The sequence below is a fragment of the Sapajus apella genome, unplaced genomic scaffold (genome assembly GCF_009761245.1).
Source record: "Sapajus apella isolate SASKATOON/1434 unplaced genomic scaffold, GSC_monkey_1.0 scaffold45, whole genome shotgun sequence".
NCBI classification, from domain to species: Eukaryota; Metazoa; Chordata; class Mammalia; order Primates; family Cebidae; genus Sapajus; species Sapajus apella.
Genome location: NW_022436985.1, coordinates 11,803,201 through 11,819,600, shown reverse-complemented (window position 1 = coordinate 11,819,600; position 16,400 = coordinate 11,803,201). Strand labels below are relative to the sequence as shown.

At 34.2% G+C, this 16,400-nt stretch overlaps 1 protein-coding gene across 8 annotated transcripts in view; it reads left to right on the top strand.

Annotated features, from left to right (window-relative positions):
- ARHGAP24 (Rho GTPase activating protein 24) overlaps positions 1-16,400 on the top strand; it is a 487,442-nt gene that overhangs the window by 457,825 nt on the left and 13,217 nt on the right. For all 8 annotated transcript variants that reach the window (XM_032239864.1, XM_032239858.1, XM_032239862.1 and 5 more), the window contains 2 exons: positions 1,981-2,054; positions 4,327-4,448. In XM_032239864.1, the coding sequence (XP_032095755.1) occupies positions 1,981-2,054; positions 4,327-4,448 (196 nt within the window). The remainder of the gene's footprint in view (positions 1-1,980; positions 2,055-4,326; positions 4,449-16,400) is intronic.

Below are 16,400 nucleotides of genomic sequence, written 5' to 3'. Positions count from 1 at the left end.
AAGATATAATTTTTATACAATATAATCACTGATTTAAAATGCACAATTCAGTGTTTTCAGTATATTCTCAGAGTTGTGCAACCATCATCAAATTCTAATTTTAGAATATTTACAATATTTTTATTGCCTCAAAATAAACCTCTTACCCTCTCTTAATCCTCCTTTGTCCCCCAGCTTTTGGCAACTACTAATTTATTTTCTGTCCCTATAGGTTTGCGTATTCTGGAGATTCCATATAAATGGAATCATTCAACCCCTTTTTTGTGTGTGCACAATTGGCTTCTTTCATTGTTTTCAAGGTTTACTCATGTTGTGCCACTTATCAGTATTTCATTCCTTTTATTTCCAAACAATATTCCATTATTCATTCATTCATCAGACAGACCTTTGTTTTTTTTTTCTTTTTTCATTATTTGGCTACTCTGAATTATGCTGTTGTGAACATCCATGTACAAAGTTTTGCATAGACCTATGTCTTTATTTCTCTTGGATATACGCCTAGAAGGTAGAATTGTTGGGACATATGTAACTCTGTGTTTTTCAAAAGGGCTCCAGCATTTTAAATTCCCACCAACAATGAGTGCAGATTCTGATTTCTTCAAACCTTTTCCATCACTTGTTACCTGTCTTTTTTGTCCTAGCCATCCCAACATGAGTAAAGTCATGTCTCATTGCAGGTTGAATGGCATTTCCCTGATGGCTAATGAGATTGAATGTCTTTTCATGTACTTATTGGATATTAGCATATTTTCTTTGGAGAAATATTTATTCAGATTATTTCCTCATTTTTATCTTGATTATTCACCTTATTATTAACAATATTGAGTTGTAAGAGTTTATATAGTTTAGATACATGTCCCTTATAAATATGATTTTCAAATATTTTCTCACATTCTGTGTGTTGTCTCTTTATTTTCTTAATGGTATCCTTTGAAACACAAAAGTTGTAAACTTTGGTGAAGTCAAATTTATCTATCTTTAATCAGTTGTGTTTTTGTGTCATATCTAAGAAGACTTTGCTTAATACAAGGTCACAAAGAGTTATTCCTATATTTTCTTCTAAGACTTCTATAGCTTCAGCTGTTACATTTAGATCTGTGATTCACTTTGAGTTCATTTTTGGTTTTGGTGTGAGGAAAGGAACAAACTTAATTTTTCTTCATGTGGATATGCAATTGTCCCAGCACTGTTTGTTGAAGACTATTCTTTCCCCCATTAGATTTTCTTGACTCTCATGTCAAAAGCTGCTGCCTATTTTTATAAATGCAGTTTTATTCCATTTGCTATCTAATACTGATTGTGGCTGCTTTTGTACTGTAACAGAACAGTTGAGTGGTTGCAAACAGTGATCATTTGTCCCATAAATCTTAAAATATTTACTATCTGGACCTTTTTGGGGAGAAGAAGAAAGCAAATTACATTATCCATTGGCTTTTCTGGTATCATTTACATATTAGGGGAAGTCATACAATGAGAAGAGCCAAATAAATTAGTTCTTTGTGAAATTTCCAGAAAGATCACTTTTTCCAATCATATTCTCTCCCCAAATGATGTATCCTAAGCATGACCAGCTCTGAGAGACTTTTATTTGTCAATAGATGTGTTTGTCTATGTTCTGCACATGCTAAAAATTGCAAGGATCCTTATTACATCGCTTAATTTTTTTCAAATAATCTTATTGATAAACGAGCTTATCTTCTCTTTTCAGGCAATTGCAAGCAAATGTTAAAAATGATAAACAACTTCACTTAAATCTGTCTCCCCACAAATAGTACTTATGGAGATATTTAAAATGCTTGTACATCTTTGAAAATGTGTCTAAAATATTCACTGTGATGGTGGTAAGTTTTCAGGACAAAATCTTTCATTGATAACATGTGAAACTAATGTTTTAAGAAAATCATATGGCCATTTCCCACTTGCTTTAATTCTAAGGCCAACATGTGGAAAGATAATACGTATTTTCTTTTTTGCACTCAGGGTGTTAAGGAATTAGCAAAGCAGGTGAAGAGTTTGCCAGTGGTAAATTACAACCTCCTCAAGTATATTTGCAGGTAAGAACTATCCTAAGGACAAACATAAACAAAAAAAGACATATTTAGCCTGATACTAATTTGTGTTTGACAATGAATAAAATCACTCAACTACTTTGATCCCTAGTGTTGACCTCTGTAAAACTAAAAAGTTGGAAAAGGTGATCCCAAAGACTTCTTTGAGCATTAAATTCCTTGATTCTGAAATTTGATGTTTCTGAAGTATCTCTTAAAGATATGTTCTTTTGAACTTCCATCAAGTGTTTGTACTATTCCAGGAGTGGCGTTGTTTAGGAAAAGAAGCATGCTATCTTGGCATGGGGAAGATCAGCATGGGAGCCAAGATCGTGTCATTGACTAGTTGCCTGTAAAGCAATTCTCTTATTCTTTCTGAGTCTCAGGGTCCTAATAGGTAAAATGGTAATGAAAACACGTATTTCATGTAGTCGTTTTAAAAATTGAATTATATTTTAAATATTAATATGTAGTAAATGTTCAATAAATGCTATTTTCTTTCCATTTCTCTCCCACCTCAGGATTTATCAAAAAGACATTTAACTGAATTCTGGTAGAAAAATAATTGTGCCTGAAAAATGTATCTCTCCGTGTATAACTCAAAGCCTAGGATGGGATATGTCATGTATTTGCTCCTGTTTAAGAAACCAAACATGCAAAATTGAAACAGAATAAACTTAAATAGAGAATGACATTGACACTGCAAGTCACTGCAGGGCGTCTTTCATGATGGCTTCCCAGTCTATTTTAAAATAGAATTCAAAGTTTTAATTCAGTACAGTGCATCATTTATATATGTGTTTGGTGTTATGATTAGATAAGTGTTCAACGGGCTAGGAACTATGAAGTCTAAGACTAGTATCAGACATTTTGGTGGTAATTTTCAATGTAACTGAGTAGAAATTCCAAATCCTCCCACAATAATTTTCTCTAGTGATGGCTATACTTAGAAGCAAATGGGACCTTGGGTTCCAGAATTTGAAAAAGCAAGAAATCATACCACTGACAGCTTAGACTTATTAATATGGAAGGTTATAATCCAAATATTTTGAACTAATTCAAATTATTCTAGTGTGTGAGACTACATTCTCCTTAGGTAAAAGAGAAGAAGAAGAGATTACATTCTCCTAAAGTAAAGGGGACCAAAAAGCTTCTTTGGAACCATATTTTAAGTCTTTATCTCTGCAATAGAAAGGCCTAACTTCTCTTGAAATAATTAAGCAGACTTTTAATTTCAGGTATTTTAAATAAGAAACGCTAGTTTAACGTTTTGCCTTCAATGTTACTATGCTTTAGGCTGTGTAACAGTAATGAATGTGTGGAAATAGGCACCTTTTTAGAAAGTCATGCTGTAGTAGTTAAGGGTACAACCTCTGACATCATATCCTCTGGTGGGTTCAAATCTTAGCTTTGCCCCTTACTAACTCTGTCTTTGGAGAAGATCTTCCTTCTGGTACCACATGACTCTCATCTGTAAAACAGAGACAATAATGGTACCTATCTCAGAGACATGCTTTTAGAATTTAATAACTTAGCACCATGACTGACACATAATAGTACTCTATAAATATGTTATTTTGATGTTTCATTGTTTACTTTCTATCTCATCAGTACAGTTAGCAAGCCATGCAATATGAGAAGCTCTTGTATAAATAAAGAGGAGGTGGGGAATGAAGAAATGCTGAAAGATTATGAAAACAATCTCTCCTATTTTATGCCCCTTATTTTTTAGCACCTAATAAATTGAAACATTTTGCCTTTGCAATTTTTTATATCATTAGAAATGATGTTTTAATTTCTACTGTATTTTATCTCATTTCTTAAGTACTATAAATTTGAAGCCCGCAAATGCTCTACAAAGAGGGTTAATTCCTTCTGTCTAAAATAAGACATTCTACCAGCTGATCTTATCTACAGTCCTCTCATTGAACATAGATATAAATTATCACTTGATTGAGGGATTGGAAGGGAATCCACATTGTTGACTCTCAACTCCATATTAGCATTGTCCAAACATACCTGTTCCTTTGATTGGCAGAAGAAACCAAACCAGGCCAGGCCAAAACAGATAGTTGATATAATATATAAAGTTTGATCTTTCCTAATTTGCAGTATATTTTTCCTGTGTTTGAGTGAGAGATGTGTGAGTATCCACATAATTCTGTCTCCATAGTCATCTTTGAACCTACTCCAGCTTGTAAATTTTCTAATGATCGATTATTCTTCCACTGGCAAATTTGATCCTATTGTGTTTTGATCATATGCTTACACTCCGTAGGTTCTTGGATGAAGTACAGTCATATTCGGGAATTAACAAAATGAGTGTGCAGAACTTGGCAACTGTCTTTGGTCCTAATATCCTGCGTCCCAAAGTGGAAGATCCTTTGACTATCATGGAGGGTAAGTAAATGATTATCTTACACCCTCATCAAAAGAAGAAGCAATTATCTCTTGGTTTTCCAGAATCTACTCACCTCTGAGCAAACCAAGGTAATAAGTGAATATATGGTAACTCCATTTATTAACTGAAGTTCTTTAAATGTGAAATCTTCCTTTTGAGAGTCAGATATATTTTTTGTTTGAATTTACTAAATATAAAATGTACTAAATCACTCTTCATTAGCTTCATAAAAATAAATGAAACCTTCATAAATCTTATGTAAAGTATTATTACAGACTGAAAAAAAGAAAACTACTTCACTTGGTGAGTTCAATATAATTTTCAGATAATTCAAAAAGTTATTATTTTCAGTTAGCATACATTTTTATTAATTTTGATTTTATTTGACTGACTTAAAGATGGAAAAATGGTCTTTTATAAAGCAATGCTGCTTGTTTATTTGTAGGTTAAAACATGAAGGAATTTCTGTTGTTCAAATTACAAAGTGTCTCAATTATTTTCTGCAATGAACTAAACCGCACCTTCCTTTTCTTTCCAGCAGGCCTAGGTGCTCTGTGTCATTAATAGCACCATTGTTGGCTGCAAACAAGACTAACTGATGATTTCAAATTTTGATAGGAAAAGGGGAAGCAGAAGCAAAAATTATTTTTAGATTCACCCTGGGTTTTTTTAGTTTAGAACAAAATATCCCCCTCAGTCACTTGGATTTTACTACCTGATACTGCTCCTTTTTTTAAAATTCCACTATTCCCAGTTCTTTAGACATGCAAAAAAAGCTTTTGCATGTCCGCCTACATCACTTCAGTTTAATTTCCTTTGTTAAATACCAAGGGCAATATAAATTGAACATCAGATTTTTGGCAAGAGATAGTTCAGAAAACTTAATTTCTATCTGAAGAGTTTAGCAGGCATTAGAAAATATGAAATTTAAAGCTACAAGAAGCTTAGAGATACATTAGTCCATTGTTTTTTGAAATCTTTATTATAAATTAAAATTCATACAATACAGAAAACCACCACACATATGCACACACATACACACACATCTTAATTAATTATATAAAACAAATAACTACCTAGGTTAAAAAAAAAAATAGAACTTTTCCAGGCATCCCCAAAACACTTCCTTGTGCTGTGACCCAATCCCAGCGTCTGTCATCTTACTATACAAATTTTGATATCAATTTCTTTGTGTTTCTTTGTAGTTTTATCTCCCAAATGAACTTCCAAGACATTGTATTTAAGTTTCCTATTCCTTTACTTGATATCTTTTTAGAATTTTTAATATACAGAATCCCCTATAACTTGCCATTTGAAAAATCATGTTATTTCACTTATAGGGTTTCCTATAATCTGAATTTGTTGATTCATGGATTTGTTGATTCATGGTGCAATGTGATATATAAATATTTCTCTGCCCTCTGCATTTTCTGCAAGTTAGGATCTGGATCAAATTCATGTTTGATCTGCGTGACCTTTGATTGTGTTGTGTCCTTGTCAGGAGACACATAATGTCTCCTTATCTCTCTTTTTGCGAACTTACAAAATTCCTAAAACTATTAATTGGCAGGAAGCTGAAATGCCGATATTGTAATTATGTGGTTTTTTTCAACCTTTAATTATGGTAAAAACACATTTAACTTAAAATGTATCATCTTAACCATTTTAAGTTCACAGGGCAGTAGTATTCTGTACATTCATATTGTCTTGCGACCATCACCGCCATCCATCTCCAGAGCTCTTTTTATATTGCAAAACTGAAACTCCCCATCCATTAAACACAAGCTCTTTTTGTCCTCTCCCCCAGGCCCTGGTAACTACCCATCTGCTTTCAGTTTCTATGAATTTGCCTACTTTAGGTACCTCATATACCCATTATCATACTGTTTTTGTCTTGTTTTGACTGGCTTATTACACTTAGCATAATGTCCTCAAGCTTCATCCATGAGGCAACATTTTAATTTTTAAGTTAATAATTGGAATGCTTTTCAAAAACTTCCTTCTCATCTACTGCTTAGGAACCCAACGGTAACTTTTTAAAAGGCAGCATAAACACAGCTTGGGTCTTTCCCTTTACTTACCAATTTTTAAAGCACATAATCAGATATTTATCTCCTCTAAAAGTGAATTCTACTTCTTTATCTTCTTACTATACATATTATTGTGAATGTTTTAAAAATATCATTATAAACTCATGTATTAAAATCAGTTTACTTGGTCAATACATTGTAATTACCGTCCTTCATTGAATCTCAAATTTTCCCATCTTTGACCAGTGGAAGTATCTTCAAATTATCTTCTTAGTTCTTTAAACGTGATCTTCCTAGTTTGGGGTAGCTATTTTTCTTTTTAGTATGACCAGATTTCTCAGGCTCATGTTATATATTTTATGCCCCAAACCTGGAATCAGTCAATTTCCAAAAGTCCTGACTTCTTTTAGTAGGGAAATGATATTTCAAGGTGATCTAGATGCTTAATATCAGTGATACTCATTGCTACTGGCTTGGTTATTGTTTCTAGACTTTTTAGTGGGCAGAGCTAGTAGATATGAATGCACACTACACATGTACATAGTATATGCATAATAAACATATATACACATTTACCTATTAAAGAAAAGTGCTTCACAAGTTCACAATAGTTACAATTCAAATTAGAACTGCAGGGTTTTTATTTATTCCTTTCTCTTTACAGTTTTATTCCCTTTCTTTCAAGGAATCCTGGTTTTCAAAGACACTGAGGATAACAGAATTAGAACATCTCACAGTTAATCATTTGCTCTGTACCTCATCACACACACAGTAGTCTCAGAATAACAATACAAACACTAGTATGATTACTGCAAAATTCTTTACATGTGCTCTTTTAATCCTCCTTTTTCATTCTTTTAATAGTGATACTATATGTTGTCACAATATATACCTATTATACCCTATACTCTCTCCTTTTTAGTCCTCATTTAATCTTTGGTGATATGTATATAAATCTATCCACTTAGTGTTCACTACTGGTCCTTATATTGATGTCTCTTCAGCCTAGAGATTCCCAAAATGTTCTCAAAATATACCTGGGGGCCCCTGAGATGCATTCAGGAGGTCCATGGTCTTAAAAGTATTTTCATAGTAATATGTAGGTGCTGTTGCTCTTTCACTGTGTTGACATTTGCACAGATGGTGCTAAAGCAGTGATGGATGCAGCAGCTGGCACCTTAATATGAATCAAGGCAGTGCCATCACGCCCCACTAGCACCATATTCTTCACCACCATGCATTTACAAAAGAGAGAAAAATGCCAATTTTACTTAAGAGCGTTCTTGCTGAACAGTAAAAAATATTAATTGCATTAAATACTCAATCTTGAGAACACATCTGTTTAATATTAGGGTGAAGAGGCAGCTGTCTTTATAAAGCGCTTCTGCACACTGCTTCTAAAAGTAACACAATGATTGGCTCAAGGGGAAGCATTTGTGTAATATTTGAGCAGCACTAACTGCTTTTTCTTGGAACTCCATTTTTATTTGAAAGAACATCTGACAAACTACAGTTATTCAGACTTGAGCATTTAGCACACATTCTCAAAATGAACTAAATGTTTCAGTTCAAGAAATACAGCTGTCAGAGTTTGTTGCCATTGACAAAATTTGAACTTGCACGTGAAAAATTTGTATTTAAAACCTTTGGCTTGACAGCATCCTAAATTTCTAACCACTTTTCTGATAAGATTAGTGTCGATATTAACAAATACATCTTTGATACTGTAGAAATACATGTGTCAGGATTTGGAGGATCAACATAACTCAGTGAATTTTCCAAATGGTGTGTTGTCACAAAGCCATTTGTGTATAAAGGATACATTCGGGTTAGCTTTTCTGACTTCACAGAGCTTAATCTATTTTTTCACATCATATAAAAAAAAAAAATGGCATCTTGCTTCCTGAGATGTCCTTGCTTTATTGCCTTTTTGATTTCCATTGGTCTTTCTTCCCTTTCTTTCATTTCTATTGTCCTAGTCCTTATCAATTGTCACCCCCATCCTAGTAGTGTCCCCTCCTTGCAGAGCCCTATTTGGAAGACAATGCTGGCTGGTCAGTGTGGAGAGATCTTAGGGGCTGTTTGTCTCTGACTCCCTCAGATCTTGCCACTGGCCACCTTTACTGGACTAGGTACAATCTCTCCCAATTTTAGCCACTGTTCTTAAATTAAACCTTTGCATTTTCTAGTGAATATCTATGGGGATTTCTGGGGATGTTCTATTTCCAGGCCTATCAGAGCCCCCATTGCTCCCTTCTGCTTCCCTCTACAGAGACACTGATATCATGCAGGCCTTGTGGAAATGGGGATTTGTCTCCACCAGCATATATTTCGGGATTCTGGGAGATACTCTGTCAGCTAGTTTTTTTGAAAATGTTGCCCGTGAGTTTTGGCTTTGCTATTTAGTTGCTCTGTTTTTGTGTGAGGATTTCAGGATATCAAATACTGTGCTGCCATCATCTTCCTAGAATTCATTGTTTGTGTTATTGTTATTGTTTAAACTCTTGTTGCAAATCTTGTTATTTGAGGAGAAATCTTTTAAAAATTGCGTAGAGTCCCGATGCCTCCCTTGTGGATAAGAAACCTGATACCCAAAGAGAAAAATAAATTTCTCCAAATACACTGATAATTGTGTAAAGGATAGGTACACAAGTAGACAAAGAAGTGGTTTTTTTTTGTAAGCACAGGAAAAATGGAGAAGCAAACTAATCCTATCCATTATCATAATTTGTTGGGGGCCATGAGAAGGTCTTAATTCCCTGGGAGTATAGTTGTTTCATTTAACCCAGGATCAATGAGGCCCCAGGGGAAACCAGCTCACAGAAACCAAACTTTCAGGAGACCTCACTGAGCACATAAACCACTTAGCTACATCCTGGCCCAGTCTCAACATGAGTCAGTATTTAAAGAAAAAGTGTCCTTGCATCCAAAAATAATTAAAAACAAGTTAGATGTTTGTTGTGTCTCTAAAGAAAATACGAAACCTGATTGCGTTCTTAATGCATGGAAAGTTGTGTTTTTTAACTTGTTTTATTTTATTCCATTTTAAGTTCTGGGGTTCATGTGCAGGATGTGCAGGTTTGTTATATAGGTAAACCTGTGCCATGGTGATTTGCTGTGCCTATCACCTAGGTATTAAGCCCAGCATCTATTAGCTATTTTTCCTGATGGCTTTCCTTCCCCCTTGCCCCAAAAAACACCAGTGTGTGTTGTTCTTCTTCCCGTGTCCATGTGTTCACATTGTTCAGCTCCCACTTATGAGTGAGAACATGTGGTGGTTGGTATTCCATTCCTGCATTAATTTGCTGAGGATAATGGCTTCCAGCTCCATCCATGTCCCTGCAAAGGACATGATCTTGTTCCTTTTTATGGCATGGCTGCAAAGTATTCCAAGGTGTGTATATACCACATTTTCTTTATCCAGTGTATCACTGATGGACATTTGGGTTGATTCCATGTCTTTGCTACTGTGAATAGTGCTGCAATGAACATATGTGTGCATTTATCTTTATAACAGAATTATTTATATTCCTTTGTGTTTATACCCAGTAATGGGATTGCTGGATCAAATGGTATTTTTGGTTCTAGATCCTTGAGAAATAGCCACACTGTCTTCCACAATGGTTGAACTAATTTACATTCCCATCAACAGCATAAAAGCATTCCTATTTCTCTGCTTCCTTGCCAGCACCTATTGTTTCTTGACTTTTTAATAAATCACCATTCTGACTGGCATGAGAAGGCATCTCATTGGAACTTAAACAAACTTACAAGAAACAAAACAAAAACAACCTCATTAAAAGTGGGCAAAAGACACGAACAGATGCTTCTCAAAAGAAGACATTTATGCAGCCAACAAACTTACTTTAAAAAACTCAACATCACTGATCATTAGAGAAATGCAAATCAAAACCACAATGAGCAAGTTGTTTTAAGGTACTCTGTTATTGTCTCCCCTGCTCTCAGAACTCTCCCAAATCCAGCCACGCAGGGTCTCTTGTCTTCCTCTGTCCTTCCTCATTCTCTGAGCCTACTCATTTTCTTACTTCCACAAATAAGCTTCTCCTCTTTCCTTATTCATTCTCCTGATTTATATAAAATTGGACTTGGACACCATTTCTGAGAGTTGAATTTAATCTTCACAATAATAAGCTTTTAAAATGTATCTTAATTAATTTATCATTCAATAAATATTCATTAAGCAACTACTTTATGCAATGATCATCAGTAAGCCTGGGAATGCAAAGATGAATAAGGAAAAGTTTTGCCCTACAGAAACTTATTGCCTAGCCTAGTTGCAGACTCGAAGAGCTAAACATTCAATTATAGTATGAAAAGTGTTATGTACAGGATACGTCAAAGTGCTGTGAGATCAAAAAGTAGGGAATTACGGCATTTTAATTAGAAATCAGGGAAACCATCACAGATGATGGGACATTTAAATAACAGTTATTCCACTAGAAAAAGAAATATAGATTGGCAAGAGGAGGGATGTCTTAGTCCGCTGGGGTTACTATAACAAACCACCATAGATTAGGTAGATTAAAAAGAACAGATATTTATTACTCACAGCTCTGGAGTCTGGGAAGTCCAAGATCAAGGCACCAGCAGATAGGTATCTGGTGAGGACCCATTTCCTGGTTCACATACAACTGTTTACTTGCTGTGTCCTCACATAGCTGAAAAGATGAAGGAGCTCTCTGGGATCTCTTTTACGAGGGCACTAATCTCATTTATGAGGGCTCCACCCCCATGGCCTAGTTACCTCCGAAAGGTATTATCTCCCAATACTGTCACACTGGGGGTTAGGATTTCAAATATGAATTTTGTTGGAGATGCAAACATTCAGTATTTAGCAGTAAGAAAGATAACACTGCATCCGAGTGAAAAATCTGGTAAGGTCGATGATATCAGGGCATATAGGAAAGACTGGTGAAAGAATTGCTGGAAAGACGTCACAATATTTTTCAAGGCCTTATAGACCATTTGCATTCAGGAAGCTTCGATAACTATTGAGCAAGAGAATGCTGAAATTGTATTTTTTATTTTAGAAAAAAGCAACTCTTTTTTTTTTTTTCTTTCAAGATGGAGTCTTGCTCTGTTGTCAAGGCTGGAGTGCAGTGATTTGATCTCAGACACTGGAACCTCCACCTCCTGGGTTCAAGTGATTCTCCTGCCTCAGCCTCCTGAGTAGCTGGGATTACAGGCACCCAGCAACACAGCAGGCTGATTTTTGTATTTTTAGTAGAAATGGGGTTTCACCATGTTGGCCAGGCTGGTCTCAAACTCCTGATCTCAAGTGATCTGTCTGTCTTGGCCTCCCAAAGTGCTGGGATTACAGGCATGAGCCACCACAGCCAGTCAGAAAAGTAACTCTTATACCGAAAGGAATATAAACATTCTATTATAAAGACACATGCATGTGCATGTTCATTGCAGCACTATTCATAATAGCAAGGACATGGATTCAACCTAAATGCCCATCAATGATAGACTAAATAAAGAAAAGGTGGTACATGCACACCATGGAATACTGTGTAACCATAAACATGAACAAGAGCATGTCCTTTGCAGGGACATGGGTGGGCTGGAGGCCATTATCATCAGCAAATTAACATAGGAACAGAAAACCAAATACTTCATATTCTCACTTATAGGTGGATGCTAAAAGATGAGAATACAAGGACACAGGTAGGGGAACAACACACACTGGGACCTATCGGAGGGTGGGTGATGGGAGGAAGGAGAGGATCAGGAAAAATAACTAATGGGTACTAGGCTTCATTCCTGGGCAATGAAATAATCTGTGCAACAAACCCTCATGACACAAGTTTACTTGTGTAATAAACTTGCACTTGTACCCCTGAACTTAAAAGTTTAAAAAAAGAAAAAAACTCTCTCAGCTCTGGGGATTGACTGAAGAAGAAAGGTAGTGATCAGAATGCAGACAGGCATTATCTCTCACAGGCTCTGACTTCTGAGGCCAAATTTGTATTTGTGTTCATGCCTCCTAGTCATTTGCCCTGCATTTTATACGTGCACAATTACCATTCAATCAAATATACTCTAAAGCTGAAGTAACCCCTGAGATACAGTAGGTGTTTGCAACATTGGCCTGATCTGAGTGAGTTTAATCCATGTGAAATGGATTTGTCCCCCACTGGCATGTTCATTCTAATTTCAACAGTAGCCCAGAGTAAAAGCTGCACAGATGGAAAGATAATCCTTATGTATTTACTAACCCATAATGTTTATTTTTATTTTCTTATCTCCTTTTAGTGGATGCTTTAGTAAATGAAACATTATTCTTGGCTGTTAACATATTATTTACAGTCAACTGACATGAATTCTGTTGAAAAACATGGAGACTGCTTTACTTAAAAAATACGCTCTTTTAAAATTCTCTTTTACTTGAAAACCCTCTGTACATTCCTTGTCATTACTCTCCTTCTTGCTGCCATTCAAATACTGATGTAGCCATTAACGATACCCTTATTATATAAGCATAATCGTATCTATATAATACATGCATGCTTTCAAGGAAATCTTTAAAATGTGTTTTCAGCATTTTAAAAACATACTGCCAAACAATATTGCATTCTGCTTCTTGTCATAATGAAGTGGAATAAGTTAAACAACTAGAAAACCAGAAAAGTATATGAAGCAGCAGTTTTTAGATATTGGACAACAGGCAATACATCTAAAACGGCTCTAAAAATTAAAGCCTATTAACATATAATAAAAATGATTCAACTGATCCCCAAATGCTTCACTCTATGCCAGAACAAAGTCTAACACATCTAGAATATATATATATTTTTTCAAAATTCAATAACCAATCATAAAAAGTCCACAATGTCTTCCATACAATTAAAAACTACAAGACATGCAAAGAATAATAAAAACATGAGCTGTAAACAGGACATAAAATAGCTAATAGAAAAAGACCCAAATGTGATTGAGTCATTTCTGATAGCAGATGAGGATATTATTTTTATATTCTGTAAATATGTTCAAGAAGGTAGAGCAAAATGTAACATGATGAAGAGATAGATCAAAGATATTTTTAAAGAACGAAAAATCAAACACCGCATGTTCTCACTCATAGGCGGGTGTTGAACAATGAGAACACATGGACACAGGGAGGGGAGCATCGCACACTGGGGTCTGTTGTAGGGGCCAAGAGAGGGACAGTGGGGGTGGTGAGGAGGTCAGGGAGGGATAACATGCGGAGAAATGCCAGATGTAGGTGACGGGAAGATGGAGGCAGCAAACCACATTGCCATGCATGTACCTATGCAACAATCCTGCGTGATCTGCACATGTACCCAGCACCTAAAGTACAATAAAAAATAAATGAATAAATATAAGGCTTTAAAAAAAAACAAAGTCCAAATAGAATTTCTAATAATGATAATTATCACTTAACAGAATATTACACTCAAGATTAATAGCAGGTTAGATATTGGAGAAAACTTGCAAATAAATTCAGACTTATAAAGACTTTGTCTTCATAAGAGAAATTATCCGACATGAAGCACAGAGAAAAAAATACTCATTTTTTTCACAGAATTGGTGAAAATTACAAACATAAATATCTCAGAAGCCGAGAATTAACATAAAGGGAGCCACACAAAAGCACATCATAATCAAAATGCTGAGAACCAATTTAAGAGAAAAGCTTAGAAGCAGACTGAGGAACAAAGGACACATTACATACAGAAGAACGAAGAGAAGCATCACAGAAGATTTCTTGTTAGAAATTATATAACCAAAAGACGTTGATCAAAATCTTTGAAGTACTGAAAAAATCTATTAACCTAGATTTCTGTGTCCAGTGAATATATTTAAATATTTTTCAAAAATAAAAAGGAGCTAAGGGCATTTTGAGAGAAACGAAATCTGTGGATAAATTCATCACTGACAGTCTTGTACTACAAGAAATGTTTAAGAGTTGTTGTGGCAGAAGGAATATGAACCAGATAGACACATATGCACTGAAATGAAGAAAGGATACTGCAAACGAATAATATGTGGATTAATATAAGAGATTTTTCTTATTATTAATCTCATTAAAATGATTTATAAAGCAAAATTAAGATAATGTATTGTGGAATACAGAATACATACAGAAATGAAATGTATGACAACTAAAGAACATGGAAGCAAACTGATGAAAGTGGACTACTGTAAGGCTGTTAATCTGTACTCAAAATGTTGCAATATTATTTAAAGGTAGACTATAATAAATATGAATATTATAAACATAGAACAACCACTAAAAAATAAAATGAAGTATTAGGTAATAAACCAACAATAAAGATAAAATGGAATGTTATATAATAATAAATATAATTTTTAAAAAGGACAGCAAAAAATAAAAGAGGAGCAATTATCAGATGCAACAAGCAGAAAAAAATACCATGATGACAGAATTAAACTCAACCATATCAATAATTACATTAAATCTTAATGGCTTATCTATTCCAGTCTAAAGGCAGAGATAAAATTTAAAAAAATGCAACACCCAAGTCTATACTGTATACACATCATTTAAAATAAAAATATCCAGATACATTTAAAATCTAAAAGAAAGGAAAAAGTTTTATGAAGTTTGTGTGATACAACTAAAGCAGTGCTTAGTGAAAAATTCATAAAATTATAGGCTTATATCAGAAAGAATAAAGATCTAAAATTAATTATCTAAGTTTCCATTTCAGGAAGCTGCAAAAAGAAGATCTAATTTAAAGGAAACAGAAGCAAGGAATAATAAAGATAAGAACAAAATAAAGAAAATAGAGAACAAAAACAATCTACAAAACCAGTGAAACCAAGAACTGGTTTGTTAAAAAGATCAATAAAATTGATAAATTTCTCACCATACTGTTCAGAAAAGAAACAAAGTTTTATTACCTATATCAAGTTTACCAGAAGTGGCCTACCAAAAATCTAGAGATGTTAAAATAATCAAAGGGAATATTATAAACAGCTTTTTGCCAAGAAATTGGCAAATGGAGATGAAATGTTTAAGTTCCTTAAAAGATACAAACTATCAAAGCTCACTCAAGATTAGAAAGAAAGAAACAGAGTCTAGTAATGCAATTGAATTCATAGTTGATAACATCTGCACAAAAACAAAAACACCCCTAACTTAAATTTACTGAATCCTACAAAACATATAAAGAAGAAATTACACTAATTGTGTAAGAACTCTTTCAGAATAAAAAAAGTAGAGGGAATTCTTGCTGACTAATTTTATGACGCTAGTGTTTCCCTGATATAGAAACAGATAAAGAAATTATAAGAAAAGAGAAATACAGAATAATATCCTTCATGAATGTAGACTTACAAATCCTAAACAAAACCTTAGTGGATTGACTTTACCATATAAAAAGGATAATGTATCAGGATCAGGGAGGGTTTATCCCAGGAAGACAGGTTGGTTAGCCATATAAAATCAATCAATTTAATTCACTGTGTTAATACACCACTTTAAGATACAAAAAAAAAAAAAGTCATCTTGGATGCAGATAAAAAGGAAAGTTTCTTAAATTAACAAAGGTTATCTCTGAAAAATTTTAAAAATATCATACTTAACAGTAAAAGACCAAATGCTTTGCCTCTAAGATCTGGTTTAAGGTAAGTTTACCTTATCCTACCACTTCCATTGTACTGGAAATCCTAGCCAGTAATAAGAAATAAAAGGTATAAAATTGGAAAAGAAGTTGTAAAACTCTCTTTATTCACAGTCAACATGAACATCTATGTAGAAAATTCTATGTAATCGACAAATAAAATAATAAGCAAATGTATCAAGATCACATAATGCAAAGTCGGTTTATAAAACTTTATTGTATTTTTTTTCCCATTTATTTATTTTATTGCATTTTAGGTTTTGGGGTACATGTGAAGAACATGCAA